This window comes from Ictalurus furcatus, chromosome 23 (genome assembly GCF_023375685.1).
Source record: "Ictalurus furcatus strain D&B chromosome 23, Billie_1.0, whole genome shotgun sequence".
Lineage (NCBI taxonomy): Eukaryota > Metazoa > Chordata > Actinopteri > Siluriformes > Ictaluridae > Ictalurus > Ictalurus furcatus.
The window spans coordinates 5,117,959-5,145,074 of NC_071277.1; the positions used below are offsets into that span (position 1 = coordinate 5,117,959).

Sequence of the window (27,116 nt, forward strand, 5' to 3'; positions counted from 1 at the left end):
CAAATATTTAAGTACTGCATAGCCTTTTAATTAAAAACAGAAGGGTGGTCTGTGACTTTTGAATAGTATTGTGTATACACCTCGGCTACTACAGTCAACTGTTACTCAGCTTATTGTTTATAGAAATGGTCAAATGTGATTAGTCAATTAGAGTAAACTGGACAAACAGACAGCAAACCGAGATTGGAACTAAAAGCTTACGTGTAGCTCCGTAAATCTGAAAATCTGAAAATCAGTATTTGAAGGTAGTTGTGTTCGTTCCAGGTTTCCCCATTCACTTCTTAAAAACACGTAGTCGATATTACGGAAGGCAGAGTGTTTATACGTTGCATACATTTGTTAATACTTTGTTAATGATGAAATACATATTTCTTTAGTGATACATCTATAAAACATTTGAACACCGGACCAAGAAGCTGAGCACCACCAGTAACGCGGAGTTTCTCAAGTCCCATGTAGTGAGAATTTTTTGGCAGAGACAGATCTTTTTTGTGAATAACATATGACTGACATATACGCTGATAAATACTGTTTTAAATAGTCTTTCATAAACAAGTCTTATGCTCAAGATCTTCATGTTAAAGCATTCTTTACAGCGTAATGATGAGGGTTTCTTTTTTTTTCTTTTTTTTTTTAACTATAAGGCATGAATGATAGTGTTAACATTTCCAATAGCAAAACAGGTAATACAGCTTCAACAGCTGGAACGTCCTTTATCCTGGTGGTGACAAAGCAAACACAGTAATACACTTTTCTCTCATATAAACAATCCATATATACACAACATAAAACTATTTACACGAGCATAAATATATAAATATAGTATCTTTGATACAAAAATAAATACTGTCTCTCTTCTGTTTTTGTGTTGGGTTTTTTTTTTGTTTTCTTTCATGTCCTCCACACCCTCATTTTTTTTCATCCATCATGTAGTATTCGCTCCTCTAGCTGGATTTCACGCTGGATCTTGACAACTTCCTGTTGTGACGTCGTCGTGCCGACAGCCTCTGATGCTGGTAACAGTGACAAGTCTGCTGGAGAAAATATGAAAGGCCGTTAATGATAAATCGATAATCGCGGTCCGTTCGTCCTGCTTTAGTAAGGTGCGCGGCAAATCCACCTGCTGTAATGTAAGGATGTTAATTCACGAACCTAAACAGTGGGTAGCGTGGTTCTCCTGGACGTGTTCAGGATGATCGGGGCTCAGGAGCTCCACGGTAGAGTCGTCTGGCTCGCAGCAGCCATCCTCTTCCACGTGACCTGGAACGCTGTAGACAGCCAAAACACGTCTAAATCGTCTAGTAACTCATCCTCGAGTTGCAATTGAGAAAAAAAAGAAAGAAAACTTTTCTGGTAGAATCACGGTTCTAAGCCTGGTTCAGAACCCTTAAAACTCGTTTGCACTAATGATTCTTACCCCACGGTGTAGTGATAAGCATGGGCATGTCCATTGGAGAGTCTTTGAGGCAAAAATGTGCCATTTTCCATTTCACAATCTGCATCCTCCTGTAATAGAGACAGAATTTCACACGTCTGGCAAACAGTACGTTATTTATTCAATTATGGAAATATCTCGTCTGATGTTTTTTTAATCAACACTAGTCTCAGCGGATGTTTCATTTTGTTTCTAATCCAGCCTGCTTTAAGGTGACTAATGTTTCACTTTGCTGGACATGCTGAATGCGGAATACCTGGCACAGTCCAGGAAGGCGGAGCGTGTGATGTTTCCCGTTGGCGGTGTACTCTCCTTTGGATGCATACACAGTGTGGTTGGGGGTCAGGTGGGAGTCTACAGGGCAGTGCCCTACTAAAGCCATGCCCTGCATCGGCACCATGGTGTACTGGCAGGCCGACAGCGGTGCAGAAACAGCTGGAAAGCACATGTCTGCCGTTTGCTCTGAAATACGAACGTGTCGAGAATTAACCGCAGCGCTCGGCTATATCTGAAAATCCTATGAGCTTCAAATGAGATATAAAGGAAATAAAATAACCTGCTCGGAGATGTTAATAGTTAACGTTAAGCTTTAAGGAATAATTGAGCAGGTGGCACACTCACTCTGTTTAGCCCAGGCTCTCCACAGACAAAATGGAACAAAGGCTACGATGATGAAAACGAGGGCCCCCAGCACCACCACTCCCACTATGAGGTACGGTAAATCACTGGGGCGTGGCACAGGGCCTCCCGAGTCTGGTAGGTGGGACGAAGTCTCTGGAGTCGTGTGCTTCTGATTGGGTCGGGCTGAAAGTCCAAATTTTTTAAAAAAACTTTAGAAACCAAGCTATGATAATGGTACTGTAGCATTGTATACCAAGCCTGTGTGTGTGTGTGTGTGTGTGTGGAGTAACGAGAGCACGAGCATTAGGAACTCACCTTTCGTTTCTAAGATGACCACATTTCCAAACTCGCTCACACCTCCCTCGTTAAAACACTGCATCTTAATGTCGTACGCTGTTTCAGGCTGCAGGCCGGTAATGGCGTGCCAGTATCGGTCTCCTGAAAAACACGGCACAGGGTTTAAGCTATTTACCCCAAAAACACGCCATGCTTCCGGCTAATCCGAGTGTCTAATCTATTCAGATGACTCACCCTCCACGACATCCCTCTTATAGTCACTGTCATTATCACTGTCAGTGGGTCGGTAATAGATGTAGAAGCCATAGATGGGAGTGTTATTCAAGGGTGTGTACTGAGGAGAGAAAAAAGGGCGTTTCTTTAGTAACTGATGGGGACTGATTTGGGGGGAAAACAAAAAGCAAACATCGTATACAAATATATATATATAGTCATGTCTCTGTGTCTGCAGATTACAACTTAATTAACCTGAATTCCAGAAGCATTAATACTTATGGCCTTTTATTTGTAAAAAATGTAATTATACACATGTTTAAGAGTTTTTAATAGTCGGCAGAAATATGGTGCAGCATGAGAGTCTACTCACAGTCCACTTAAGGATGATGGTGGTCTCATTGATGGCTTCAGAGTAGGTGATGTAGGGCCCGTCGACGGGCCGGGGGTTGGTCTGGTTGCTGCCCATCACTGTGTAGGCCTTGGAGGGTGCACTTGGAGGACTTGCTCCCAACACGTTCACCGCCAAAACTCGGAACTTATACGAGGTCCCTGAAATGCATAAAAAAAACAGAGCAAAGACTCAAATCAGATGCTTATAAAGCCACGAAAAGTATGATAACCTTATTTTTAAAGACTACACTTTACGTATATACTTTGTTTGTAGAAATACTTTATACGCCCACTGTGGGCTAAAATTTGAAATCGTCTAGAGCAGTTTTTGCAGGCAGGGACCACTTTAACTGTAAAATTGAACACACACACAGATTTATTTTTTCCTAATAAGCAGTATCCATATGTTTAGATATTGGCCGTATTATCTGAATGTGTATATTAACATGCTGAATTATCTGTTAGAGCTGTAGAGGTTCTTATTCCTGAACTTTCCACTCACAAAACACATTAGGCCAAAGTTGACATTAACTATAGGTTGGTTCGTTTTTAATGTTGGAGGTTTGAAGTAAACCCATTCTATTTAAGTGATCAGTCAAACAGACTAATAACTTTAAGAACTATAATACCTTTTGATAATGATGGGGTTGTGATTTCCATCACTGTTTATTTCCATCGATTTTTTTTTTTTAAAGTACACCTTTCTCCTGGCTATACTTATGGTAAATGGTCTGCACTTATATAGCACTTTTATCCAAAGTGCTTTACACTGTGTGTCATTCACCCATTTACACACACACTCCAATGGTAGCAGAGCTGCCACGCAAGGTGCTAACTTGCCATCAGGGGCAACTTGGGGTTTATTGCCCAAGGACACTTCAGCATGTGGAGTCACATGGGCCGGGAATCGAACCGCCAACCCTACGATTAGTGGACAACCCACTCTACCACCTGAGCCACAGCCGCCACAGAATCCGCTTTGAGAACCACTGATCTAGAGCTGTAAATAAAACCTTTTATTCAAAATGATTTCTGCATCACTTTTAGGAAATTCAGTTTCAGGATCTACAATTTGTTACTCGGTTCTGCCTCTGTGTATGGACAAATAATTATGCGTACACCATGAGTGTACTAATTCAAATTCAGAATCGCTCGGAATTTCTCAAAAGTAGAGGATTTGCAACGATCAGAAGATTGCTGATAACGAAGCCGACCTTTCTCCAGGCCTTTGATCTGTACAGAGAGGCGTGATGGAGAGATGTTGTCCTCCGCTACTTCCCACTCGCCCCCAGCCCCTCCGTCCTTCCTCAGTTTCTTAAACTCCACTCGAAAGCACTGGATGGGGAAGCCCCGGTTCCCACGGGGGATCCACGTCACGTACGCTGAAGTCTCTGATGCCGTGGTTACCGTCGGCCTGTCTGGAGCTTCAGGGGCTGCAAGGACGTGAGCAGGGAGTTCAACTTAAGCATGAAATCAGCGCTGCTCTTATGCATGCAAATGGCATACACACACACACACACATACATACATATATACATATATACATACATACACACACACAGACACCATAATACACTTACTGTTGTCCTTAATTTGAGTTAGGATTGAAAAGAGGTCAAGAGACAGAGAACCAAAGTTAGTATAAAACAAATGGATTCAATTAGCATATACTGTAGATTGGTTTTTCGTTAGAAAGGCTTACTGCAGAGAGATTATTAAAAACACAAAGTTCACTACTTCGAAATGCAAAAAAAAATGTGCGACGACTTACGAGACAGACGTGGTGGCGACACTGGCGTTTTGGGTCGGTCTATTGTTCCAACCGCACTCTTGCGTCCTATAAACCAAATAGAAATGTTGAACGTTTATATGAATTTTTTTTTTCTTCACGTAACCGTTGAGTCTAATATTAGTTAAGCCGAAGTACCTTTACCAGTTCTGAAGGTCATCATGGCAGGCTGACCCAGCCCGGCACAGTTCCTCGCTGCCATCTCGACTTCATACAGGCTGGCCGGCTGCAGTTTGGCTAGAATCAGCTTGTGCTCCAAACCTGATATGTTCTTTATGGTCCACTCGCCGAGAGTTTCGCCAGCCTGAGAAAAACAGGAAATAAGAGTTAACTGACGTGGACATGTTTATATTTCTATATGGAAATCCCAGAGTTGCCGATAGCACGAACAAAAAAAAAATCCTAACAGACAAACAGAATTTTACCACAAAAACCCTAGGGTATGTCAGTGGACCGAACAGTTCATTTTTTTTAGCAACAGAAGGAAAAGAGCGAGTCATGTTTAATGAGAGGCAGCATTAAAAAACCCGATTTTTTTAACGTCCAAAGACGCCACAATCTCAATTCTCATGGCTCATGAACTCAAAGGTTCGCCTAAACAAATTCGGTGAAAAGTGCTTTTACCTTTCTGTACTTGACGACGTATTCCAGTACGGGCGCCCCGCCGTCGTGCCGAGGCTCCCAGACGAGCTCGTAGTAGTCTGCCGTGCCTGTGCGGGGCTGGCTCAGGATGACCGGAGCCTCGGCCGGTGACACGTTCCCGGGGATCTCTGAGCAGTCGATGAGAAGCTCCGTGCTGGGTGGCACGGGCCGAGCAGGAGGCAGCTCTCGCAAAACTTGGTCAGGGCTCAGCGGCCGAATGAGGGGCAGTCGACCCGGCCGCGAGGGTGCTGAGAGCAAACAAGATAAGAGCAGATTTAACAGAGGGACGCAGAGAAGTGCTGAAAAACTCTACAATTCTTTAAAGAGTTAAACGTATATTTTGTGTTTGATTTATTCACACACACACACACACACACACACGCAAAGACATATGACACTTGGAGAGCACCCTTTTACTTATTTACTACAGATTTAATTGTACATACCAGCAGGCACAGTGAGTAGTCGTGTGGCGGCCTGGGCTCCGCCCACCCAGTTCTCAGCCATGCACTGGTAGACTCCGTCATCCTGCGGGCCCACGCCGTAGACACGCAGCACGTGTGAGGAGAGGCGGTGACGTGATGATGGAGTGATGGGTTGTGCGTTATGGAGCCAAACCACGCTGGGGGCCGGATTTCCCCGAACCTGACAGCTGAACCTCACTGTGTCGCCCCATGCTGGCTCCTGCTGCAGCAGCTCCACCCGCACCTGAGGGGGCTCTGAGAGAGGATACAGGAAAGTAAGTAGGCTGTGTGAAGGAGCTGCGGTATACGGATGTGCGTTTTGCCAGGAATTATTATATATACTGTGTTGGCTATAGACCTATTTTCATAGATTTTGTGTCATTGTGTGTGAATGTGATTCTATGGCTTTCTCTCCTCCATACTTTCTCCTCCTCTCACTCTCTCTCTCTTGTACTTGATGGTTGGCTGCTAATGAAACAGCAAGCGCTGATTAGGGGAGCAGACCTAGTTTAATCAAACACATCTGGTAAGTGACAAGCCCACAACAACAACCTCATCTCGGTCTCGGCTACTCCGAATTTGCCCACACGCACACACTGCTCCCAGCTTCGGTTATTAAACAGATACAGCATGCTATCCAAACCCCTTCAACTTCTGCCAGTGTTGCTGTGTGAGAAGTATAAAATGCAAAATAGTCTCTGCAAGCTTAGTGGACAACAGAAATGCGTAACTAATGCAAACGGTGTGTCCCGTCAGCACGCACACCCCGTGCTGTCCCTGCATGACCTGAGCACTCACCGATCACTTGGACGTCATAGAGAACGGTTGCCGTGCCAGGAGAGCCCATGCCGTTGTGGGCGTGGCAGGCGTACGTGCCCGAGTCTCTCTCGCTCACGGCGTCGATCAGCAGGTTGCTGAGCAGGAAGCGAGTGTTGTTTTGAGGGCTTAGTTCTCGACCGTCTTTCGCCCAGGTGACCTGAGGGGTCGGGGTGCCGCTGGCTACACACTCCAGAACCAGCCTGTGGCCTTTACGCACCGTCATGGTGCGGGACGCTGGCGGGTAGATGATCCTCGCTGCCTCGGACGTCGAGCCTGCACAAAAGAGACACAGCTTAATGACCACGGCTGCCGAGAGTGTGTGGGAATCTTTTGGCGTTAATGAGGATGTATTAAAACATTCCAACCTGCGCATGCTTACTTCAAGATGAGAATTTTGGGGTACACAATCAGTGGCTCATTTAAAATCTTTACATATTAAAAATATACATTTATGACTATTTCCCTGTAAACAATATGGATTTTAATTATAAAAGGTCTAGCTGTTGATCAATAATTAGGCACCTCTGGCAACTGACCACTTCATCACAAACTTGATGTGTCTTATTTATAGCAATAAGCAAATCACTAATGATTAAGTATTAAAAAGTATTGTCCCCATTTAGACATGTTAACTGCTTAAACAAAGAATTTTATGAACCTGTACTATTTAATTGAATACTGATTTAGGGCTTTGCTTAAAAAAAAAAGGTAAATTTTTTTTTTTTACCACTGTGTACTGTTGTGTTTTGTCTATAACATTATTGTGGTTAAACTGTGATAAGTAGAACAATATAAGAACAGGAGTGTTTGTTTTTTTTGTGTGCACTCACGGCGTATGCGCAGGCGGTCCGTAGAGCTGGAGGTTTTGATCTCCTGGGTGACTGGATTGTAGGCAGCACATTTGTAAGGCCCTTCATCCTCCTGCGTGGCATTGGCGATCTGCAGGTTCCCCGATGGCATGATGAGGTAATTCCCTATAGTGACAGACAGGGGGCAGTGGTTATCACTTCATAAACACACTCAGCAAACGCAAACAAACTGCATTAAAGACCATGTTCGAACCACAAAGTCTCTTCTTTTTTTATCTGATAGTGGTTAAGGGGCTGATTAAACTAGAAAACTAATACTAGAAAATGTGTAAACAATAAAAAAAAGTACAACTGAATGCAAACCAGAAATAGTGACTCTGAAACTCGCAGAAATAAAATAACACTGTCAATTTACGTTATCCTGTTTTACTATATTTGATTGCTCGTTCTATTTTTACTGTCTTACATCTGCCAGATAAAGTATTTGTTGGATCAGACACAATTTAAAATATGTCGCAAAAATGACAATTACTAAAACTAGAATAGAAGTCATCTGTAAAAAAAAAAAATTATATAACTATAACAGAAAAAAATTAATGCAACTATAACAGAAAATTAACGCAACTATAACAGAAACCTTCGGTAAAAAATAAAAAATACAAACTATATGTATGTGTATATATATATATATATATATATATATATATATATATATATAAAATGATTCTTAAAATTTTCTGAACATTAATAAATCTAAACAGAAACCAAGTCATAAAAATGCACTAACAAGAACTACAAAAAAAGTAAAAAAAAAAAAAAAAACTGAAACTAATTTCAAAATGAACTACTGTAACACTATTAGTCTTTTCCTGTCTCTGTTTTAAAAGCAGTAACAATGACAGGGCTTGAAAGATGTAAAGACCACCAGGGGGCGCCATAAATTCTGTAAAAGACCAGACTGCACAGAGAACTTGCTAACAGAGACGCCGCAGCTGCCAGAGGGTTACATACCAGATATGGCATGAGAGGAAGATTTACAGATGGCATAAATAATTGGAGGAAAAAAATGAAACAAAAGTATTCCCATGTTTCAACTTATTCCTGATAAGTGTTCTTATCTAGCGTGCACGTGATGGCAGAGCGCAGATAAAACGGCCGGCATTCCAGCAAAATCAGGTTCTCGAGACAAGACAAGCGATAGCGAGGTAGGAATGAGAGAGAACCGATGGAACGTTACAGAGATTTTGAAGTCTTTACCTTTAGATGTTTCAAGCCACTCCTGCTTGACGCTGTAGCGGACCTGCGCCTGGGGCTGGCTCTCGGGCAGGTGACACTCGATCACCGCTGTGTTCCCTTCGTCCACCTCAATCTCCTGCTGATCATCAGGCTCAAAGTCTCGCAGCTCTATACACACACACACACATCAGGTAACTAACAACACAACAAATTTACGTCCAGCACACTATAGAAATAAACACAAAGATAAATAGACAAATATAAGGAGCACTGAAAGGAAAACTCATTAGATATGTTTACATTGAAATCGTTGTGATGTGATCGAGTGTTTATGGATTCTGATGCTATTTTGTTGGTTGGTGATGCATTTTTGTTATTCTTGTGAGCAGACAGAAGACATACAGAACTCATTTTCCGGTGACATCCATCATCATACTAATGACAAATCCAGTGTTAACGTAACGGAGATGCATAATGGAAGTCCCAGAATGCTATGCGGCTATACGACGGCGAGTTACGAGACGACGAGAGTGATGGCATCGCGTGAGAGTTGAAGCTGAAATGTTTGAGCACAGTGTACAGACGAGGAAGACCGGACCAAAGGACTAAAGTGCCGCTGCATCGTTCTCTTCAGGTAGAGATGAAGCCAGGGCTAAACCCCACTACAGCACTATCAGCGTGTAACACTGAGAGCGACGTAGGAAACCGTTACCTAAAGTGAAAATACACCAATCACAGTCGATTAAAAACGTACGTACAAGTCTCTTCCTTGAAGAAGCAGAAAATGGTATCCTCTGAAGAGGACACCGGAGCGTTACTGCGGGTCTTTTGGAGCTTTTCGTAGGATATCAAATAGGCAGACGCCCAATAGCAGTAAGACACCGAGCCGGAAAGTCTGCTTGCTCTGACCTCTCATTTGCCCATCAGCTAAAATGAGGTCAGAGGCCAAAAGGTGACCTTCTTCTTTAGTTTCATCAAAAGAAAACCAGTCTGGACTGCAATGCAACGCAACTAACCCTGAGTGCGTGTGAATGTTTTCCTTTAGAGGAAGAGAAAAAAAAATTTCTCCGTTCTAACAATCAAAATTTTTTTTGCAAAATTGTTGATTTCTCCTCTAATGAAAACAGGCCGGTTCCATTGTTCTGATGTAATACGAACTCTTGTTTTTCACTGGGTTTTTATTGCGTTCTTTGGCAATTCTGAAGTCTCTCAGTCATGTGGAACTATGATGAGTCAGGGTGGAATTGTGTAAGGTTTCGAGTCCAAAACATAACTCAAGACTGGAAGAACGGAAACAGAACTAGCTGAGGGCTCGGCTTGCCCGGCTATAGTTCTCGCCGCTTTCCTCAGCGGTTCTTACAATATGCAGTTGTATTGGTGAGAGAACCTCCATGTACTGTATATGCTCGTTTAAAATAAAATAACACACTCGCGTTCCGGAACTTTGCTATAATAAATTGCTAGTGCTTGTACACACACGCACGCGCTCACTCACTCACACACACACACACACACACATCCCATTCCAAAGGAGATGAGCATCCCAGGATGTGTTCAGACTGGGTGCAGGCTGACGGGGGGAGCTGGAGAAAGGCGGTGCAACGCTCCGTTTGCTAAATCAATCAGGGCCTTTTTATAGTTCCCCCTCGCCTGCCTCCCGAATTCCACCCAGCACACCTTTAACCCCCTCCTGCACCAACCCCCACGCTCCAAGACACATACATTCCTGCTCTCAGTACCCCCACATGACTCAGTCTCAGGTGAACCAGGAGAGCTGAGAGAGAGAGAGAGAGAGAGAACAGGAGAGACAGAGAGAGAGAAGGAGGGACACTGGCATGTTTGTTAGACAAAGTACATCTGCTATTGGAGGAATACTCTGGCATTTTTCAACCTGGAGTATTCCTTTAAAGTCGATTCTCGGGTGTGCAGAGTCGCTATCTGTAAGAGAGCAGACAAAGGCAAAGTTGTATATGTGTGTGTGTGTGTGTGTGTGTGTGTGTGTGTGTGTGTGTGTGTAGAGGATGAATGCATGCATTGTGTGTGCGAGGTGCACTCTGAGTATGTGTGTGTCCTGGAGAGCCAGAGAGCAAGGGATGCTGGGAGTCACTCAGGATTAATGGTATTTATGAAAATGGATCTGCTTTGCTTCCAACTCCTCTTGGCAATCGTTTCATACACGCTGCGGGCTTTCTTAGCATTCATCATTCTTGTGTGTGGGGAGCTGTGGAGCCTGTGTGAGAGTGTGTGTGTGTGTGTGTGTGTGTGTGCGCGCGCCCTTGTTCCTGGGAAGACTCAAATATGACATTAAAACTGACTCTGACATAAAACTGACTGAAAATAGCTACAGTCTGTATCACATCAGACGTGTGTGTGTGTGTGTGTGTGTGTGTGTGTGGTTACTAGGTAATCTAGAGTTGATAAAAATAAATCAGATACTGAGTAGCCCTGTATATACACTAAGCAAGCAACAAGAATCTTGTGCTGCTTTTAGTAGCTCTCTTAGTGACCGCTACTGTTGTCGCTTGTGGGTGTGGCCTGAAAGAAACAGCAGCAAATTTATACAGTATATAGCTACTAAAGCTAACTCATTAAACACAAATTAAATGCGCTAATCAGTGTTTAAACTGGTTGTTTGTACTAGTTACGCTTTGATCGGCAAACTATACTAGCTACTTACACTCACCAGAGGCACCAGCGATGTCTGCTACTTCCTTTCCAGCTATATTTGTCTTCGTTAACGTCTCCAAAGACACGTAACGAAAGGTCGTATATGACGGGATGAAATGAAACTACGGTTATTAAACAGTAAAAGAATTAACTGCAGATTGGGAGCTGGGAACTGGGAAAAAAAAAAAAAGTCCATAGGAATCATTCGATCGTGCCAGTCGTGTGGATTTGTCCTTTACTGTGGATCTGCCCAGGATTGAGAAAATCTCAATCTGAATGTGGCTCGTCGCTGAAATTGCGGCTCCTTATCGTGCGTTACACGTTAAAGGTCGCGTGCTGCATGTGAACGTACATGTAGGTCAAAAGAGTGAAAGCAGCTCAGCGAGTGATCGTGATCTGAGCTTTGATTGAATTTGTGGCACATTATATCCACGCGGTGTGTGTGTGTGTGTGTGTGTGTGTGTGAGACGATGTGAGAGGAGTGTGTGTTGGCTCACAGGCGAGGGAGGCCTGCTTGTCTCCAGAAGAATTCGAGTGGAGAGGTTGAAATAAAACACAGCCGTCTCCCCGGTGGGAGTGAGCTCAGACAGGACTCCTACAGCGGCAGATACCAGGGAGAGCCAAGCTCTTTTACAGAGCAAAGACAAACGAGAAAAAAAGCAGTGCAAGTGAAATATGGAGACAGGATTGCACACACACACACACACACACGCACACACACACACGCACACACACACACCCAGAAGACTTGTTCCCCTCTCTGGATGATGGAAGTGGGGTCTTTATTAAATTAGGCTCCAGCTAAAATTCCACATCTGCAGCCCCATCAGCCTGATGCATAGGGGAGAGGGGCCTTATCACTTACATCTGATACATATACACACACACACACACACACACACACACACACACACACACACACACTACCTCCTCGTTTTTTATGCTTCAGGAAATGGGAGTCTGGGAGAGAGAGAGAGAGAGAGAGAGAGAGAGAGAGAGGTGTCCAGGGAGGCATGAGGAGAGGGTGAGGTAGAGGGAGAAAAACAAAAAAAAAAAAGGAATGAGGGGGAAAAAAAGGAAAAACAGGGAAAGGGGGGAGGAAGAGACAAGGGACTGAAAGTGCTCTTTGAGTGGAGCGAAATTTAACGCTCCATAAAATACTTGGAGAGGAGAAGCGGAGAAGCGGAGAAGAGATGGAGAGATGATGGAAAGTGTTTTTTGTCTCGTTTGTAGAGGTCTGGATGGAGACAAAGGCCTCATCACACCTCATCTTCATACTGCTTCCTGTCTCAACTAGCTACACAGTGTGTGCACGGTCGTAGCATTTCTCATAAATACACACACATGTGCCACTCACTCACTCACACACACACACACACACACACACTCTCACACACACAAACACACACACACACTCACAAACACATTCACACACACAAACACTCTCACAAAGAAACACAAAACTCTACACTCACACACAAACACACACACACAAACACACTCACACACACACACACACAAACACACTCACACACACACACTCACACACACTCACATACACACACTCACACACACACACACTCACACACACACACACAAACACACACACACTTACACACACTTACACACACTCACACAAACACACAAACACACACACACACAAACACACTCACACACACAAACACTCTCACAAAGAAACACAAAACTCTACACACACACTCTCACACACACAAACACACTCACACACACTCACACACACTCACACACACTCACAGAAACACACACACACTCACACAAACACACACTCTCACAGAGAAACACAAAACTACACTCACACACACACTCTCGCACACACACACACTCTCGCACACACACTCTCGCACACTCACACACTCACAGAGAAACAGAAAACTCTCCCCCACACACACACACACACTCCAGAGGAATGCAGTGGAGAACAGGGAGGAGGCCCTGCACTAATGGGCCTATGTCTCTGCGCGCACACACACACACACACACACACACACACACACACACACACACACACACACACAGGTTACATTACACACCCCTCCCTATATTGGCCCCAGCACAGAATGGGCAACAGCACGCATGCCCACACACACACACAAACACACAGCACTAAGAGTACTGGACTACAATCTGGCACGTCACCACCGTACACAACCACCACACACACTCCATCACTGTCCAACACAAGCACCAGCGCCAAACCCGCTGAACTAAAACTGCATCGCTGCTGCTAACGTTCACATCCTCAAACACCGACACTGCGTCAGCGATCGCTCGGCTAAACACTCTCGCATGGTTTGATTTTAGCAGTCTTAAACCCTATTGAGATAATGCAAGTTATATATGAAGCGTTGGGAGTCACTTAATTATGATCTCAAATGAAGTGTGCGTAGTACACGGAATTTTTTTTTAGAACGACGACCAAGACCAAGAGCCATCGCTGTGATTTATCCAGACGTCGATTATCAATCGTAATTCCTACAGGCGTCTTCTGGCAACGTTACGTAACAGTCTAGAAAGCTTGTTAAAACACAACTACATGCTCAATCCTGCATCATCATGTGAGTGTTTGTGTGCACAGAAAGAGAGAAAAAATATGACCCGGTCGGATCACAACTTCTCAGCTGTTAATCTTTGATATTTCTGGCTTCCGACTAGGAACTGGGTTCCAAATTGTGTACAGTCCGTGTGTTGTGTATAGAAGTTGTGTACTCACTGGCTGCGGTGACGTTAGCAGGCATGCTGGCTCGCGCTCCGGCGCCGGTGCTGGCCACACACTGGTATCGCCCGAGCGTGCCGTTAGAGAGGGAGGGGATAAAGAGCGCGTCCGGCTGCATCGCCACGCCCAGCTCCGCCTCGTCGCCATCGGCGAAGAGCTCACGGCCGTTCAGACGCCAGCTGATTCGGGCCTGAGCGGGCCGGGCACTGCATCGCAGCGTCACGCTGCCCCCCAGTTTCTGCACCACGGACAGTGGCTCCTCCGTGAACACCGGGACGTCGTCGTCTATCCGGAAGGAGAAAGAATGAAAAGGTGCGACTTCTCTACGGATCATGCCGACAAAACTGTTCGGGTTCGTGGTTTAATGTAATTCCACATCGTGACTGTAGAAATGAAGTGGGAAGCTTACCACTGAGCGGAGAAGCAGCCTGCAGGCAGCACAGAAGAGCTGAGCACAGAGCACAAAGCACCTGAAGCCTCCCATGCCACGATATCCGGTCCGCCATTCTCGACATCTTCCATATACCACGTCTGCCACAGAGATAGAGAGAGAGAGAGAGAGAGAGAGAGAGAGAGAAAAACTAAATCAGCTAAAACTGTTAACAAAACAGACTAGCAGGATGTAAACACAGGCACTTTACAAAAGCTTATCTAACCTGCATCCTAATGAAGCTATTCTGTCAGAAATAATACCAAACACACAAACCCAACCCCTGACACACTTCCTTATCAGTTATACGGCTACAAAGCAGTAGCCGTATAACTCTCCTACTAACAGAACACACATTCACCTCATGGATAAACAGATCAAGAGAAAATGAAGACGCTAGCCAGACTCGAGGAATACGACAGAACACAACCCGACTTTTAGTCGAGGGCACGAACATGACGTGGCAGGTGAAAGATGGTAAGGACTACGACTACGTGACCATTTTTAACTTAACCTTTAACTCTCTTGCTGTGTTATTGCATTGTTCGCTCAAACCTTTTAGGTTTCTGAGCGACCATAACAGCACCCTGGGGCTTTGATTTGCCCGATGAGAGAGATAATGGATTTATCATTTGTCCAGCTCTGAGAAGTGCTCCAGCACTTTGGAAGGTAAAAAAAAAAAAAAAAAAAAAAAAAGAAAAAGAAACTATGCCTGAGATTGAAGCGCTTTAATTTGAGAGTATTTACTTTCGACTTGAGAGCATACATGCCGTTGTGCCCGTACACCCTCGCCGTGCTGTTGAGGCGGGCGCCGGGATAGCGGAGCCGAAATCCGAGACGCCCCTCGTTCAGGTGTAACTGATACAGGTAGAGGCCCGGAGAGATGCCCAAACAGAGGCTGCATTATTCATCCACAGCACAAACAGAGAGAGAGAGAGAGAGAGAGAGAGAGAGAGAGGGAGGGTGTAATGGTCAGTCTATTAATGCAGGAAGAAACTTTTCTCTCTCTTTCTCTCTCGCTCTCTCTCTCGCTGCCAAGTTTCCCGAATTCTTTCCTGTCAGGTTAAACTAACAACTTCCCGTCAGGATGAGGAGGGTGGTCCATTGCTCCCAAATTGCAAATATCTCTCTCTCTCTCCCTCTCTCTCTTTCTCCCTCTCTCTCTTTCTCCCTCTCTCTCTTTCTTCCTCTCTGTCTTTCACTCCCTCATACCCATCTATAATTTCAAAGTAAATGATTAACGACACTTCACAGAACGACTCGGAGCTCCAAACATGGCCGGGCAGACACGAACAGAAGTCTAAAAGAGAAAAATAAATCCCCCGTGTGTCTCGGGTTGTGGAACTGCTCGGGTTCCAGAGCCGTTCGCCGTTCGCCAGGGTTTCTCACACTGAACAGAATGCACTGCATTTAAAGACTTTAGGGTCAGCCCTAAACAAATGTTTTCCTTCCCGATGCCAAAAAACAAACAGAACGTCACAGCGACTGAACGAAGCTCACCAGGGACACGGTGCAGTTTGGGGCTTTTCCTAAACAAGAGGCTTGTCTTTCTCATTTACGGGAGTCCAGCCTCACACACACACACAAACTTCTTTTTTTGTATCTCTTTACCCGAGCGGAAAGGACTTGACACTGAAACTTCATCTCCCGGGGGGGGGGGGGGGGACGGGGGGACGACGACATAACAAGTAAGCAGAGCCCTTGTGCATCTGAGTAAATAATCAACATGCTCAGCAGCAGGACACACATCTGCGCTTGTCCACACGGTGTCCTGACAGCTGCGTGAAAGGTGTCAGACTGTTTGTTGATTAATTCGTTTGTTGCGGTTCTTTGTTCCAAAAACAGAAAAGCGTTTCATCTACTTCATCTAGAGTGATTCGACTTTCCCACACATCTTCTCTCTCTCTCTGTCTTTCACGCCATGTGTCCCGATGTCTCGCTCTCTCTCTCTCCCACTCTGTCCTTCTCTACCTCTGTCTCGTGCTGTCTGTCTCTCACTATGTATGTCTTTCTCCATGTCTCCCCCTCTCTGTCTCTATTCTTCTCTGTCTCTCACTGTGTGTTTGTGCTCCGATGTCTCCATCTCTCCCATTCATGTCTCCGTCTCTCCCTCTCATGTCTGTCTATATCCTATATCTATGTCTCTCATATCTGTCTTTTTCTGTCCATCTCTATCTCTCGGTCCTTCTCTGCCCCTTTCTGTCTGTCTGTCTCTCTGTCCATCTCTCTCTCTGTCCTTCTCTGCCCCTCTGTCTCTCTCTGTCCATCTCTATCTCTCTCTGTCCCATCTCTCTCACCTTCTCTGCCCCTCTGTCTCTGTCTGTTTCTCACTCTCTGTCCATCTCTGTCTCTCTCTCTGCTCCCCATCTCTCTCTCTGCTCCTCTGTCTCTCTGTCTTTCCATCTCTATCTCTCTGTCTCTCTCTCTCTCTGTCCATCTCAATCTATGTCTCTCTCTGCCCCATCTCTATCTCTGTCCTTCTATGACCCTCTGTCTCTCTCTGTCTGTCTGTCTCCCACTCTCTCCCCCCTCCCCTCTGTCTCTCTCTCTCTGTCTGTCTCCCACTCTCTCCCCCCTCCCCTCTGTCTCTCTCTCTCTGTCTGTCTGTCCATCTCTGTCTCTCTCTGCTCCCCAACTCCCACCCATGTCCCTCTCTCTCTCTCTCTCTCTCTTCCCCCTCCCTCCCTGTCCTTCTCTGCTTCTCTCTCTCTCTCCCTCCCGCTCTCCCTCCCGCTCTCTCTGTCTGTCTGTCTCCCACTCTCTCCCCCCTCGCCTCTGTGTCTCTCTCTCTCTGTCTGTCTGTCCATCTCTGTCTCTCTCTGCCCCCCAACTCCCACCCCTGTCCCTCTCTCTTTCTCTCTCTCTCTCTCTCTCTCTCTCTCTCTCTTTCCCCCTCCCTCCCTCTGTCCTTCTCTGCTTCTCTCTCTCTCCCTCCCGCTCTCTCTCTCTCTCTGTCCCCACCCCACCCCCGTCTCTCTGTCCTGGTCTTGGATTACAATTAGCATTCTTTCCACTGGAGTGACAAAATGCAGCTATTGAAATCCTGGCGAAACACAAGGCCAGCGACTGCAGACGAATATTGATTCATTAATAATAAACTCTTTCTAATGATACGACCCACGGACCGGGGTAACCGGAGGAGCGCAAGCCTCTGAAACTATTTTATTCCTCACCAACATTAGAATGTTATCCTCTGATACCGACTACGTGCCATAAGAGCTTCTTTTCGGTCCAAGATCATTAACCACAGCTTGCTTCAGATTCACTGAAATAAGTCGCTGTTAATTTAAAGAAGGAAAAATTCATTCGTCAATTTGCCCGAACGTCGTCTATTAGAAAACTTTTTCATTTCAAACGCACATTTTCACTTCAAATTCAGAGAAAACACAAGAAATGTCATGTTTATTAACGCGATCATTAACATGAACATTAGTAGAAGAGCATCAAAAACTTTAACTCCTACAGAGATGTGAATCGCCAGCGAGGGACACACAGCTGTCCTGAGTCAATCTGATGCACCACCTGTCCCAAGCATCAAAACGTCTAACACACACACACACACACAACTTCATTCCAATACACTCATATCACCTCAGCCTTTCATGAGTGAGTGTAGAGAGTGTAGAAGTCACTTCACAAAGTTTCACTGTCACTGAGCCCCCCCCCCTTTTTTATCCTCTCAGTGCACTATTGTCCCTGCGGCCTGGGTGGATAAATTCATCTTGACAAGCCTGCTAATTGGATAAACCGGCTCTCTGCACTCGGTGAGCGCCTCTCACGCCGTTCACATTCCATCTGCTTTCTGGTGCGGAGGGAGGAGAAGAGAAGAGGAACGAGGGATGAGGGAATAGGATGAGGAAGGGGTGAAGTGTGTGTGTGTGTGTGTGGGGGGGGGGGGGGGTTCGTCTTAGTGTCTTAGCTCTAGCTTCTCAGGAGCTGAGCTGTTGAATATTTATCGCCCTTCTCTCTCTCTCCCTCTCTACCCATTTATGTCCTTCAACAGCCATCGCAAATTCTCCAAACAACACAAAGTGCCCCCCCCCTCCTTTAGATAAACACATGCGGTGTCAAGTGTGAGGAGTGCTGGGTTCAACTGGCTGCGCGGGCTCGCGGCCCACAATGCCCGGACGAATAGCTGCCATGCGGGAGGCCCGTTGCTCGGGGTGACGCTAACAGGCAGAACGCACCTTAATAGAGTGGAGAGTCATTGTAAAGCAGTGAGCCGGCGCGAGGACAATAACCCCACGGCCCCAGCGTGAAAAGAGAGATGCTTCTCTGAAGGGCCAGAGGAAGAGCTGATGGGCTCAATGGTCAAAGGGAAGGACCGACGGGGGGCGGAGTTGGGGAGTGAGTTTGGGGAGGGGGGGTTGGTGCTCGATGAGCAAGTGTGCTTAGAGAGATGGAAGCAGTGGTCATGGTTGGGGGGGGCTTGGGGCGAGCCGGGATGGGTGTGAGATGAATGGATTTTACGTGGTTAAAAAAACATCCAGCTTAATAAGGCAGACATTACGCAGTGGAGTGTGTAATATGGTGGATGGTTGTGCATCGAAACTCAACGCCGAGCTTTTCGTTTCAGAGCGGACGAGAACGAGGTCCCGCTTTACTTAACGTCTGACCATTCCATCTAAACACTTACAGGAATTCTGTGCGGCTCGTCTTCAGCTCGTCACTGCAGGGAAAACCTGTGTGGTAGCTACATCTGACCACAATGTAACCATAAAGGCAGACCATAAGACCAAATTCTGGCTCCAAACCCTGTCCCTGTCCGGAAAATGTCCTATTTAAGCTCCATGTTGTCTTAGAAAGGAGTTAGACATTAGGTGTGGAAGAGCAGGGATACTCCAGCACTAAAGATGGGACTCAGTGGGCTGACAAATGAAACATGCTCCTTTAAAAGCATAATTCAGAGATACACGGCTAGGCTTTTGATATCTATTTCAAACAGATATGTTTTTCATGTTTGATAGCTTCATTCCACTCAGATAAGATGATGAAGATTCACACAAACCTGCTGCTGATCAAAGCTGCCATTTTATATCTTTATGTCAAATAAACAATGTCTGAATTATTTAGCAGTATGGAAACATGTACATGGTTCATGGTGCGTAGAACCCTGTAACGGTTAACCCGCAGAGGTCTACGCCTAATTTAGCCTGTTTTTAAACTACGTTTCATAGTTAGTGTGTCGGGTGACGGTATGAAAATGTGTCAATACAAATGCTAAAAAAAAAAAAGAAGAAAGAAAGAAGAAGAAGAACAGTTCTTTTTAATCATGTAGTGTTAAGATTCGTCATAAGTCGGTCCTCTGACTGCATCAGTACACCACGTGGTAGGCTGTTCACTGAAGCGCACATCATTCGATCCGAATCCGTTCTTCCCCAAACTTCTGGAATGTTCCTAATGGAGCCGGGAGGCTGTACGGCAGGTGGGAACACAGCAGAATCTCATTGGTGCTGTCTGGACTCTAGCAAACATCAATCGCTCACAAGCTTGAAAAATGAAACATCAAAAGCACCACTAACGAAGTCAATACTCGCTCTGCGATAACCCCCTCCTGGTCTATGTATTAATGAGCAGCAAAGCCCAAACCCCCACACTGAGGGGGTGGGGGGTGACACTAATGAGACGCAGCCGTTCTCAGGGGATTAACGAGCAAAAGATCGAGCCAAGTACAGGATTTCTAATCAATGATGAAGGACAGCATTTGCATAATTTATAGCACATGCTTCAATTAGCAAAGCATGCTATAATTAGAGGATCTGTACGGCGGCGTGGTCACGTGACCTCGTGGCTCAATACGGCTACAGGTGGCCTTTCAGAGCTTAATTCGAACGCAAAGACAATATACTAAACTAAATGCTTCGTTAAGTTGACGATAAGTTGACGTTTTTAAAGAAAGTCATAAATATATTATAGTATACTGGTGATCTTTTAAGAATCTACAAACTTACAGGTCAAACAATCTACCACACTGATCACTCCACGGAAAAAATAAACATCCACAGGCACTAGGTTACAAGCTGACATTAAATTTAAAACACACACACACACACACACACACACACACACAGAGAACTAGGCTGAGGCTTGTTGTCAAGTCTCCAGCAATAAATCCCAAACTCCCGCAGCAAGCACAGACACACAAGGCTGTAAAATTCCCGTAAGCATAAATATGTAATTCTCTGCATCAGCACACACGCACACGCGCACACACACACACACACACACACACGAAAGCAGTGTGTAGCTGTGCAGGTGAGGGGAGTCAGGGAGTGAGAGAGGGAGGGAGGGATGGATGGATGGATGGAGGGAGGGATGGAGGGGCCCCCGCTGTTCTGGCAGCTCCTCCATCACCGTGAATGGAACCGATTTTAAATCAAAAGCAATTTCTGTGCATTATTCAGCAGGAACCCGGAGCGCTCAGACTGCCTGTCTGCGCACCAATAAGTCTTTCACAACGAAGGAGAGAGAGAGAGAGAGAGAGAGAGAAAGTGCGAGAGAGAGAAATAAATGTGTGAGGGGAAAGTGTGTAATACAATAGTAATAAAACGTGAATAAACTGTTTATGAGTACCGGTTGGTGTGATAACGTGCAGCTGTTTTAGCGATAAATGAAAGCAAACAGCGGTCACGTTTAAGGGTGATCTAAAAACAGAACGTAAGGGGTATCCCATAGGTTTGGCACACACACACACACACACACATATGCACACGCGCATGCACACACGCACGCACACACTCCTGGCCTTCTGTAAACACCTGCAGGACCCATGACCACATAGTTTGTAGACACATCAAGGTCAACACCAACCGCTGAACAAACAAACACTTAGAGCTGCTAGATCACACAGTGGCCTCCGAGCTTCTGAACACAGCATGGCGTCATGCCAACGTCGATCCTGACAAGAAAAACAGGAATGTAGAAGGGAAACACTTTAATGATGTTTACGCTGAAATACGTCCGATCTGTTTAGTGACGCTGGCGCTAATTTGTCAGTTGATGCTCTATGTTCCACACTGTTATAGCTAGCGCTTGTACCGATAAAGACATGTAATCGATCTCAAAAATATGGGACAACGGTTTCAGGTTTCTGTGCTAGCTCTTAAATCGAAAGAGCGAGAGCTTCGTTTCCGACTAGACGAGTTCATTTTCCAATGACGTTCCACATCACATTAATGGCAAAATCCAGCGCAGAAGAAGTGGAGACACTGATGCGAATGTCGGACTCAGAAGTTGCAGAATGCGGCTCAGAGACGCTGCTCGGCTAGTTAGCGATCTGCGAGTGCGATGGTGTTTTCAGCCGTATTAGCGTGAACGGTGAAGCTTTGCAAGCTGGTTAGTTTGCGCAGAGCGTACAGCGGATGAGGAGGTGAGAGAGCTGGACAGACTAAAGGATTAAAGCGCTGCTGCATCGCTCGATTCAGGTAGTGATTAGATATAGTGACTTCAAGCCAGAACGTTTATTTTTTATTTTTTTATAAAATATCAATTTAAATGTAAACTAGTACCACCTATAGTCACGCATACAATTTGTAAGAATAAAAACAGGCGAGGTGATGTTGTTAGGTTTCATTAGATTTCTTATTAATCAAGTTGTGATAGGAGGTACGACCGTTAGCCCCGCCCCTAACCCTGACTTTAAACTTTTGTACACAAACTGTGTGAATTCATACAAATGTGAGATGTAAACTCCTACAATGAAGGCGAACGACTTCCTCTACCCATACTCAAAAAGACTTGTGGCGCGTGTATTTGTGTGTGTGTGTGTGTGTGAGTGAGTGTTCAGAGCTTGTGTGTGAATGCGATATTGACAGTGTTTGCTCTGTAAATGAGAGTTAGTGCGAGTGTGTGAATGGAGTGTGTCCCGGTTTCTCTTGGCTCGTCGAACGGCCCTTAATCTCTGTTCAAATATCTACTTGACAAACGCACACACACTGGGCTGTTTGTCCCGACATACTCACACACACACACACTGCTTACTAGTTCATCATCCGGCTTGTGACCCTGTGCCAGACACACTCGTTCAAACAACAAAGTGTGTGTATGTGTGTGTGAGAGAGCTTGTGATGTCTTTTATGCTACAGATATCAATATACAGATGTAGAAGGTCACTCTGAGGAAAACAAAAACTGTAAAAAAAAAAAAAAAAGAAAAGAAAAGAAAAAAACTTAGTCTTTCGCTCCACCAATCAGAGGGGAGTCTCTGACTCGGACACGCCTCCTCCAATGTGCATGCAACATGTTGTACAGGACCAATCAGTGCCTCCAGTGGATCAAAGCAGAAACATAAGCGCTCTGCCACATGGCCGCAGTACCATGGCATCCTTCTCCTTAAAGGAAATAGATGGTCACAGATGGTCCACACGGTCATGGAGGAAATGCTCTTGGCATTCGAACCTCAAACTTTTGCTCATGTCTGTGCAGGAAATAACATTTAAAAATCAACATCATGAACAGCATATTTGATCTGAACAGGAAAAAAATAGATTAAACGTCTAATCTGTACTTACGACATGTTCAGAAAGGTCACGCCTCGCCACGATATCACTGCCGCACGCAGTGCTTAACTGTTGCACGCATTGACTCAATATGGACATGGAGTTCATTTACTCACTTCATATCACTTACACTCCTGGTTAATTATTCAGTTATTCATATTATTCAACAAAAAACTAACGGACATGGAGCTATTAAGAATCATTCTGAATCTGTTCAAAGAGTTAACAAGGTGTAACAGCCTCGTATGAAATCCGACCGTGGTCCTTCTCCCAGCGCTTGGCACGTTGACGTTCGATCAGGAAAATAAGCCTGAGAAATGATCGAGGGCGTTCATCAACAGCAAAGTGACAAGCTCGACATTCCTGTATGAGAAGATAATCCTGATTGGACAGCATCTCCTCCACCACACACACGCGAACTCGCTGGCTGTTGCCTGCAGGCTGTTATGACTGCATGAGCATACCGGCTGAAGCGGACATAAAAGTCTACCCTGAGGAAGCTTTTTTTTTTCCCCCCGTGAATTAAGAGTGAAGTTACACCCTTTAAGAAAACAATAAACCTTTCCAAAGGCAGTACTAGCACCGCAAAAAAAAAAAAAAAAAAGCCTCCCTGCCAGAAACACGACGCGCTTTCAATCAGAAGCAGAAGGTGACCCGAGGGAAAGGACAGGTCTATAAAACGTGATTTCACACTCCCCCGCCCCCCACCCCCAACTCTGAACAGAGTGCTTTTGGCTTCCTGAAAAAGATGGTTCCTTAAGGCTCTTCCGTGGAGCTGGAGCTATAATTACTATTATTATTACTATTATTATTACTATTATTATTATTATTATTATTATTATTACTACTACAATCCTGAAGTGGGTGAAGAGTCGCTACGGTGCTGAGCTATCAGGTTCTTCATAGCATATAAGATAGTCTGTGGGAAAGTTTTACAGTCTCTTCACACTTAACATTACAGTTGTGATGTGCCAAGACAAACGCCTTGACCTTTAAAACAGGTTCTGACCCTGTAAATCAATCAAATACGTTCACACTGACGCGGGCTGTTTTTCTCTTTTCACTTCTCTTTTCATGCACTTTGTTCTTGGCAGTATCCTCGTCATTCTTCGTCTCCCTGAAACATAATACCCTCATCCTTCTCTCTCTCTCATGTGCCTCTATCAACTTCCCCCAAAATCCCTGACCCAGCTTGCTCACCCCAGATACCTGTTACACCGAAAGAATTTCGGGGCTGTGAGGGCATGTCGGTGAAAATCTGGGCCTACATCTGCACACAGCTAATAGCCCGTTCCCAAATAATGCCCTAACCAAATAAGGTCAGAATGCCACGAAAGCCAACAACATAATCAGGCTGGATTCAATTACGGAATAACTTTGATCCACCCGACCACCAATCATCGTCAAAGAAAACACTGCAGCCAATGTCGTTTTTTTCTCCCCATCCCTCCCCGCAAATTGAGTTCGGAGTGATCGAATATCTTCTCTTTATGTCTGTAATACAATAGCTGAATTTTAACGACTGTGCCACTGACGGCGTTACTGCTACCTTTTTACTGTCAAGAATGTTTTTAATACCCGATGAAGCCGTCTGGGTCGAGATTAGTTCCAAATGACAAAATGATCCCTGAAACTTGAGTCCTTCAGTGATCCTGCACATATAATATCTTCCTAATATCAATCCTTTCATATCTATGCTTATTACTTAGTTCTATCTCAAAGTATATTCAATACCTGATAAAATTATACCACGATAAAGTTTATCGATATTGAAACCTGATGAGACTGATTGTTAGTTAGTGTATATTAAAAACCCTAACGCGATAATATGCATTAAATAATCTAAAGGGACATGGAGCTGAATCACTTATCTCACGTCACAGATATGAACCAGCTGTTGATTTAAGGTGACATTATCAGGAAATATATTAATATATGAGTATTAATGCATGCTTAACGTTCCCAAAAAGAAGTACTTAATCCTTTATAACATAATGAAAACAAAAAAGGCCAAAATCCTAATGTGCTAATATGTATACTGTATATATGATAAATATGTATTAAACAAGGATGTGGTGTTGATTAACATGTTTCATGTCACACAATTGTGGATATTCTGCATTTTGTGTATTAACCATTAAAACTTTCATTATATTATTCAGATTATTATTATTATTATTATTATTATTATTTACCTACTATATATTGATCAATAACTGTAGGAAAAGTAATACAGAAGATACTGAGTAAAGAGTGTAGATTGTACGTTTGGACATTGGTTTACAGGGTTAATATGAGTATACGTATTAACATGTGTGCATTAATACATGGTTAACATTCCCAGAATGATGATTTTCATACTCTTTAATCAAATGAAAATGAAAAACCTCGGTATCGGCCAAAATCCTAACGTGACAATATGTACCAAATAACCAGTAATGATCAGGTACATGGAGCTGATTCAGTCGTTTCATGTCACAGATATAAAACGTGTGGGTATTATGAATTTTAGCTATTAACCCCTTAAATGTAAAAACAAATTAGTTTAGTATTCTGATTATTATATTGTTCCTACTATATTCATTGGTAATTGTACGTAAACTAATACAAAGCCTACGTAGCTACAAGAAGGAAGATTATAAAATCCAGACCTTGGTTTAAGGGGTTAATATACTTAACTAGTATACGTATTAATCTAATAGTTAACATTCAACATACAAAAATGTGTATTTCCTGCTTTATAACCAAATAAAAATGAAAAATATCAACGTCAGCTACTGGAACTGTCAAACATGAAAACTTTTTGAATGCTGATAAGGATGCAAAGACAAGGTATAGAAGGAATATATATATATATATATATATATATATATATATATATATATATATATATATATAAAATACTAATTATTCCGCATTTAAAAAATGGAACAAGCAAACAATAAATAAAACCCATCTAGTTTTATTTAATGCTATGTTATTTGACCTGAAATACCTGTTATATGGACTGAGGCCTGGAAAACTAAGGATTATTTTGACACACATACTAAGTATCATCACTAAACTGTACCAGTGCTATCCTCCAAACTAGCATACACTTCAACTCTTCAAGAATTCGATACTTAATCCGAGTCGTTTTTAACTCTAAAAGTAACGTTACTCTGAAAATGAATCAGAGAAACACTTTAAAAGCTATCCAATGTGTTTCTGTCTGGCTGGAACGTTACATTGCAGCCAGTGAGCTTAGCATCACTTCACTCATGTAACAACTTTCACCTAGCTGTTGCGGGGTTTAGAAAAGAGCTTTGAAAGGTTTTTCTAGACCTGTATCCTGTCTAAAAACGAAATAGGATATCTACTAGGGGTTTTACAATGCCGGAAAACTTGTTGCAAAGCGTTTTAAAAGGAAACGTCGAAACAAAACAAAACAGTGCTGCAAAGTTAACTGTTAAAGTGTTAGCTGTAGCTTAGCAGGCGCATCATGCGAGTGGAAGACACTTTTACCTTTAAAGCTTCATTTCGGTTTCTATTTCTAGCACGAATACAACATTTCAGCGGTAAAACATCATTCGAGACATGTTAGATACATTTCTAGTGAGCACTGGTGGGGGGAAATATAACTATGAAGCAGCACAGGGCTAAGTTAAAAACATGAGCGTGAATGTTTTCGGAGACTTACCCCAAAAAAACCACACGAGTACTGGAGGAGATGAAGCTGTTTTTTCTCTGTGGAGTGTGGAGTGAGGGTTTTTTTCCCCCCCAAACAACTGCGTGCAGAATTTAATCCCAAACAAACCAAAAAGAAAAAGACGTAAGAGTGTTTCTTTGCTTTTTTTTTCCCACCCTGTAAAGTGCTGAGCTAGTTTAGTAATTTACTGCGGTGGGACCGACATTTTCTTCGGCTCCCCCAAACTTGTCCCATTGAAAGGCCGTTTTTGGATGACTGAGCTCGCACACAATTCTCCCTTTGGCTCTGCTTCGGCTCCTCCCACTTTCTCTCCCCCCCAAAAAAGAGGGAGGGATTTGAACAATAGATCCCCAAATCTCAAATC

At 44.1% G+C, this 27,116-nt stretch overlaps 1 protein-coding gene across 2 annotated transcripts; it reads right to left on the reverse strand.

Moving 5' to 3' along the window:
• Window positions 1-301: 301 nt before the first annotated feature.
• On the reverse strand, window positions 302-27,073 carry boc (BOC cell adhesion associated, oncogene regulated). 2 transcript variants are annotated; one of them, XM_053611199.1, is made up of 19 exons: window positions 26,744-27,073; window positions 14,547-14,668; window positions 14,135-14,422; window positions 8,740-8,886; window positions 7,504-7,647; window positions 6,653-6,946; window positions 5,837-6,109; window positions 5,373-5,638; window positions 4,887-5,052; window positions 4,731-4,796; window positions 4,174-4,392; window positions 2,940-3,118; window positions 2,588-2,687; window positions 2,372-2,494; window positions 2,057-2,239; window positions 1,692-1,897; window positions 1,418-1,506; window positions 1,153-1,268; window positions 302-1,031 (listed from the first exon to the last, which is right to left on the reverse strand). In XM_053611199.1, the coding sequence occupies exons 2-19, from the start codon at window positions 14,650-14,652 to the stop codon at window positions 919-921; spliced, it is 3,078 nt and encodes a 1,025-aa protein (XP_053467174.1). In that variant the 5' UTR covers window positions 14,653-14,668; window positions 26,744-27,073; the 3' UTR covers window positions 302-918. The 2 variants fall into 2 exon arrangements, with proteins under 2 accessions (XP_053467174.1, XP_053467175.1); XM_053611200.1 differs by having other exon boundaries at window positions 4,893-5,052; window positions 26,744-27,072.
• Window positions 27,074-27,116: the final 43 nt, after the last annotated feature.

Excerpts from the sequence above, each read along its gene's own strand:
- boc (XM_053611199.1), bottom strand. The coding sequence starts at position 14,652 with ATGTCGAGAATGGCGGACCGGATATCGTGGCATGGGAGGCTTCAGGTG. Across the intron at positions 2,688-2,939 it reads CCATCATCCTTAAGTGGACT|TACACACCCTTGAATAACAC; the intron begins GTGAGTAGACTC and ends TTCTCTCCTCAG. Across the intron at positions 2,495-2,587 it reads TAAGAGGGATGTCGTGGAGG|GAGACCGATACTGGCACGCC; the intron begins GTGAGTCATCTG and ends CGTGTTTTTCAG.